The 6,760-nt window shown below is 42.3% G+C and overlaps 1 protein-coding gene across 2 annotated transcripts in view; it reads right to left on the reverse strand.

Annotated features, from left to right (window-relative positions):
* Positions 1 to 6,479, reverse strand: part of Mib1 (MIB E3 ubiquitin protein ligase 1) — a 125,335-nt gene extending 118,856 nt beyond the window's left edge. For both annotated transcript variants that reach the window (XM_063231857.1, XM_063231856.1), the window contains exon 1: positions 6,244 to 6,479. In XM_063231857.1, coding sequence (XP_063087927.1) covers positions 6,244 to 6,472 — 229 coding nt within the window. In that variant the 5' untranslated portion in view covers positions 6,473 to 6,479. The remainder of the gene's footprint in view (positions 1 to 6,243) is intronic.
* Positions 6,480 to 6,760: the final 281 nt, after the last annotated feature.

Here is a 6,760-nt window from a genome sequence, read left to right on the forward strand (position 1 = left end):
CTATATAACTGCATGTATATTTAAGTGTATAAGATAGAAAACGATATCACAGAGTTTTATTGGATCATTGAACAGAACTGTTTGCAGTATCATTGTTGGAATGTGCACTCTACAAGCTTTAATTTTGTGACTTGAACAATTATTTCTAAGATGGCAATATGTAATCCATTAACTAGTGATTTCCTACTGCGCATTTTTTTCTTCTGTAAATCTGTATAACTTGTACCCCTTCACTGTTTTTTTCTTTTCTCCTTAAATAAAAAAAATGAAAAAAAAAAAAAAAAGAAAAAAAAGAAAAGAAACCCAAAGTACTGTTTTATTTTGTTTTCGTTTTTTACCAGGTATTGAACTCACAACCTTGGACTTGCCAGGCAGGCACTTACACTACTGAGTTAAATCCCTGGCCGCTGTTTTCATTCTCTTAAGTAATAATACTGTGGTCAAGTGATCCACAGAACAAACATATGTAACACATTTTTTCCCCAATTACATAAAATCAGTACCTAAATACAAAATCAATCATACCTATTCGATTACGGACCTCACAAAATACTAAACTAAGTAACTCATGTATTTTCACTCTTTGTTATCTACAAATTAGACAAGTTTTATCATTTGAATACAGACTATGTGCTCCTCTTCCTAAAGTCTTAGAACATACAAACATCTGACGTCTCCTGAAAGACAAAAAAAACTTATATGCCAAAATATTTTCCATCCACACACCTACTCCCAGATAAAATCTCCAACACATGGTAAAAAACAGAAAACTTCAAATTGATCCAACTACTCCAGAAACCTGAACTTTCAGAAAAGTTTCAAATTGGGGCTGGGGATTTAGCTCTACAGCATAAGCGCCTGCCTTGCAAGCGCATGGTCATGAGTTCGATTCCCGGTACTGAAAAAAAAAAATTTAAAAAAAAGAAAACTTTCAAATCATTTTATGTTGAAAGTTACCTACTTCTCCCTTTTTTTTAAATTTCTATGCTCCAGAAAGTTTCGTTTGTTTGCTGGCTTTGTGGTAATGGGGGTTGAACCCAGTATGCCTGCTAGGCCCACACACCACTGAGTTGCACTCCTCACCCCAAAATTACCCATTTCTTAATTCCCAAACATACTGCAAAAAACTCTCTAGGCTCATACAATTTGGATGCAAATAAAGAAGAATTACAATCAAAGGCAACCACGCTTCTAGTAACACCACATCTTTTCTTTAACTATAAAAAAACACCAAACACAAAAATCCAACCAACACCTGTGCAGCCACCATTCAGTCTAAACATAAAGCATTGCAAGACACTTCAAGCCCTGCTTCACTTCCAACAACTGCATCCCACTCGCCTCCCGTAAAGCCCTTTGGTGTGCACATTTTTACCTTTTGGCATACTTTTACCACACACATACATCTTCCCCAAATCAGTGAGTCTCTCAGGGGTGATTCTGTGAATGGGGACATTCAGCAGTGCCCAGATACCTTAATTATCGTAAGACAAGAGGCTACTGCATGTGATGGGTGGAGGATGGATGCCTACAAAACACAGGAGAACACAGCTGGGACAGGAAAGAAGGGCCTGATGCTCCCTACAAGGTACTTTCTATTTTTTCTTTAGCTATCTCAGACTCCTTATAGCCAGCCCCAGCTACATCAGACATCATACCAGTGCTTCGGTTTCTGCACGCCTCAGTCAAGGGTCCAGCCCAGGTGACTCCACCCTTCTGTAACTGTCTTTTTTTTTTTTTTTTTTTTTTTTTTTGTCTTTTTCATTTTTATCGGTACCAGGGATCGAACTCACGACCGCCTGCTTGCAAGGCAGGTGCTTATGCCGCTGAGCTAAATCCCCAGCCCCAGTGTAACTGTCTTTTTTTAAGTGCCAGAAAGGAAACAACCCCCTACCCTACCCATGACTAAGAAAGCCTGCAGTTAGACGGCAAGATACTGTACAGGTATGAGCCTGCCTTCTTCATAAGCAATGTCCCTAGTCAGTCCCTGCACTGCTCCCCACAATGCCCCTGCCATAAGTCCTGCTAGCACCTTATCTGAATGGCACACTTACCTACTCATGATTTCTATCTAAGGTAGAGCAGGCTGAACTGGTACACTAAGGACTGGTAACACCAAAACACCAAGCTCAACCAACAGCCTCTAGCGTCTGCTAACATGGAAGGCTGTTAGCAGCCAGGAAATTACAAAGAGCAACAGAGTTGCCATCTCTGGCCACTAGAAGAGGTTCCAAAGGATGTCAGTAACCCCCCAGGGCCTCTACATCTAAGGGCTGGCAGCTGTTAGCATTCAAAGCTAGGACCTGTTAGCACTAACAGGTTAGGCTTTCTTTTGCAACTTCATGTACTTAACATGAACTTTCTCTTTTGTGTTACCAGTACCTCACTGTACAGCCACATACAGTTCACTTATGCTACTGATCCGCACACAAGTTTTTCGTAATTTCTCCTATTACAGTATGTAACACTGCTGTGAACATTCTTCACCAACCTCTCTGTGCTCTATGAAAAATTCTTGTTAGGGCAGTAACTTTCAGTGTGGTTCTCTTTTTTTTTTTTTTTTTTAATCAGTACAGGGGATCAAACTCACAACCGCCTGCTTGCAAGGCAGGTTCTTATGCCGCTGAGCTAAATCCCCAGCCCTCATGTGGTTCTTGAACTCCTAAGGAAAGCCCCAAAACCCTTTGAGGAGCTTCATGTGGTCAAAAGTACTGGCCTGAGAATATGTAAGACACCATCTGCCTCTTTCATACTGGCATACACAGATAGTGCAAAAAACACTCAGCCAAGTTAACACTTATTAATGAGACAAAAAGATATTAAGTGACTTCTGAGAAAATGCACCAAGAAAGACAAAGTATCATTTCTATGGTACTCTTGCCCAAACTACACACTCTGAACAGAAACATCCCACAAACCTAATCTTAAGACACAGTCCACATGATTACTGGGTGCTGTCTAAATCAACTGGCCCAGCCTGGAGGAGACTACTATATACAGTATATGATCGCAGATCATTACTATGTATGTATGATCATTAGTGGGACAAATGGTAAAATTTGAATAGGTTAATAGACTATTTAGTACTGTCATATTAGCACTAATTTTTTTTTTTTAATCGGTACTGGGGATCAAACTGCCTGCTTGCAAAACAGGTGCTTATGCCACTGAGCTAAATCCCTAGCCCCTAGCACTAATTTTTAAGTTTCAAAAAAACTACAGTAAGATACTAAGATCTGAAAGATGGACAATGAACAAAAGGGAACTGTTATTAATTTTCCAATATTTTTGTAAACCTGAAATTTCAAAATAAAAGTTAAATTTAATTTTAACTACTTTGTAAATAAGTATCAATTACTGAACATAAGTAAATCTTGTACAATGTAACACACTATCAGTGGACATTACATTGTAGAATGTGATACAATGTCAACTGACATTAAATATTGGAATAAAAAAACAAAACACTGAAATTAATATGAAACACTTGGGGGCAAACAGGGCAAGGAACATTTGTTCCAACCTTTAAAAAAAAAAGTAGTAGCCAGGTGTGGTGGCACACATCTATGATCCTAGCACTTGGAAGGCTGAGGCAGGAGAAGCACTGTGAATTAGAGGCTACCCTAAACAGAACACAAAACAAACTGATGAAATTAAATCACAGAAACTAAAAAGACATTTCAACATTACACATGAAGCCGGTTATCCTGAATACAGATGTGCTTCTAAACTGTTAGGGATGGAGTTAGCTCAGTGTAAAGCATGCATAAAGCCCTGGGTTCAATCCCCAGCACTAAAAATAAATACATAAAATGCTTGCTAAAAGAATCAGATGAGGGGCTGGGGATTTAGCTGAGCGGCATAAACGCCTGCCTTGCAAGCACGCAGTCCTCAGTTCCATCCCTGGTACCAATAAATTTTTTTTTTAAATTAAAAAAAAAAAAAAGAATCAGATGAACGGGATGATCTGCTACAGATAACAAATAACTGTTTTAAATTATCTTGTAAATTAAACTATGATTCTAAAAGTCAACTCTAAAAAACACCTACCCTTATGTTAAGATAATGAAATCCTTACTAGAACAGTACATTGTATTACAAAACATAAACATTAATACCCTTCCAAAAATCACTATAGAAGATAAAAAAAAATAAGTTCTGGTGTTCTACTGCAGGGAACGATGACTATAGCAATATACCATACATATTTTTTAAAAGCCAGAGGAAAGGATTTTTAAAGTTTTCACCTAAGAAAAACAAATACTCAAAAAAACTTTTAAAATCACTTTGGTTCAGGATCTCACTTTACCTTTGTCAAAAAAAAAAAGCCTTAAATTTCCCCATCAACCTACAATTACTGATCTTACCAATTCCTCCAAACTACTGACTTGTGGTTAAACTGGGGTTTGAGCTAGCATGCCAATGAAACTTAAAAGTGTGCATAAACAGGCATCCACATCTGCTGCTGGGACTATAAACTGGCATCATGTCTTCCAAAAGCAATTAGGCAATATCGATCAAAATGTTAAGTATGTGCATGCTCTGAAACAGCAATTCTACTTCAGCAGTACTCAGCCCATATGCACAAAGACATCACTGTAAAGAAGACCTGAAGGACCAAGAATTTAACTCAGCGGCATAAGCACCTGCCTGGTAAGCACGAGGTCATGAGTTCGATCCCCGGTACCAAAAGACAAAACACCTGAAATAATACAAATGCCTGCCAATTAAGTACTGGCTAAGTAAATTTGTCATCCAGTCACTAGAATACTACACAGCCATGAAAGAATAAGATAGAATCAAGTAGTCTGTACAGATGGGCTAATGTAACAATCACCACGAGGAATTACTAAATGGATATAAAAGTAAAAAATACTGAAAATGGTTTATCACTGTTTGTACTTAAAAAGTAGAATAAAAGCCAGACACTTGAATTTACAGTCCTTCTATCTCATCTTCCAGTCTGAGCTGCTTAGAGACTTACAAGACTCTGTCTCAAAAAATAAAAAAGGGTTGGGGATGTAGTTCACTTTGAAGGCCCTGTATTCAATTCCCAACACCAAAAAATGGAGGAATAAAAATCAAAAGCAGACAGATTTCTGTTTCCAGTATGTTCACATTCATGCTAGCAATAATAATACACAAGCAACTGGTAACAATGCGGGTCCCTTTTGTGCTTTCAGTCTTACTTCTTGTGCTCATACACATACAATCCTGTTTGTGTTTTAAAAGCTAGCTAAGTGGGTCGGGGATATAGCTCAGTGGCACAGCTCCTGCCTGGCAAGTGTGAGGTCCTGAGTTCGATTCCTGGCACCAAAAAAAAAAAAAAAAGCTAGCTAAAAAACACCATTTTATAAATTACCTGTGCATAAATTCAGTTAGCTCATACTCATTTCTTTTTTACTGCTGCTAGCATTTGCAAGGTTTCCTCAAGCTCCAGTGTCTTACAAGTACACAGTTCTGCGAAGTATCCAATTGTAAATCTGAATTATTTTCTACTGGCTTCAATTATTAAGGATAAATCCACATGAAAATGAGTTATATTAAAATAAGTCAGATATTTGTTTTGAGACTAAGTCTTCAGTTTATCATATAAAAAACTTCAAAGTCAGTAACATACAGTTCCCTGTAACTTAGAGAACCAAGGACACTAAGTCCACGACGGGATCATCACAGCACCTTATTGATAGGAGCAGCTAATAAAAAAGTACACCGGATGTCTCTTATTCCTCTTCCCCTTGAGAAAAGTATTTAATACTAAGTGATGGCTCAGGAGCTCCGACTACATTTTCCCCTTGATACAAAGATCTTATATTTAGACGAGAAGTCATTTGAGTCTCCCCAAAAAGCATTCAGCGACAGAACTTCATTCAAGTCATCCTGTATCACAGGGGGGGGGAGGGGAGGACCTAGCTCAACAAATAGCCGCTTAGCGACTGAGCACCATATGGCCAGCACGCCTTGGTCCAGACAGTGATTGCTAGGCGGCTGATTAATGTCAACGGCTTCTCTGGCCTCCTCGGACCTCTTGCCTGCAGGAGCAGTGGAAGAGTGTCTACTGCACGCTGAGGCTTTGTGTCCCGCAGCCTGAGAACATCCTGGTGATGGAGCGTCCAGCATTTCCCCTGGAGTCCAGAGTCATTTCTGCAAGTTTTTGTTCGCTCGCTGTTGCACCTAAAATCCCGGCGGCCCCGCCGCTCTCCGCAGTCCCCCCACCCCACCCCGCGCGCGCCGTAGCCTTACCGGTGGGCGCGCTGTCCAGGATGCGCAGGTCATACGCGCCGGAGCAGCGGTAGTTGGCGGCCGTCCCGTTGTCCCACACCACCACCACCTCTTCAGGGCTCTCGAAGCTCCGCACAGTGCCCACATGGCCCTCGCCGCCGTCCTGCTTGCCCCACTTCCAGTCCGGGCCTCGCACTACCCGCGCCCCGACCCCTTCCACCATCACCCGGTTGTTGCGGGAGTTACTCATCGGGGCGCGGGCGGGGGGCTCCGCCGCCGCCGCCGCCGCCGCCGCCGCCGGGGGGCCCGCGAGGGGGCCGGGCCCGGGCCGAGCTCTCGGCGCCGGCGGGGGCGGCAGCGAGCCCCGCGGGACGCGGGACTGGCGCACGGGGGCGGCGGCGCGGAGCCCGCGGAGTCCGGAGTCGCCGCCCGGCCGGAGCCGCCGCGCCCCTCGCTCAGACTGGAGGAGGCCGGCGCGCGGCGGCTCGGAGGCTACAGCGAGGGCGCCCTGAGGTGGGGCCCGAGGGCCGGAGCTCCC

Source organism: Cavia porcellus, unplaced genomic scaffold (assembly GCF_034190915.1).
Source record: "Cavia porcellus strain 051 isolate PalLab524CR breed Dunkin Hartley unplaced genomic scaffold, mCavPor4.1 scaffold_20, whole genome shotgun sequence".
NCBI lineage: Eukaryota > Metazoa > Chordata > Mammalia > Rodentia > Caviidae > Cavia > Cavia porcellus.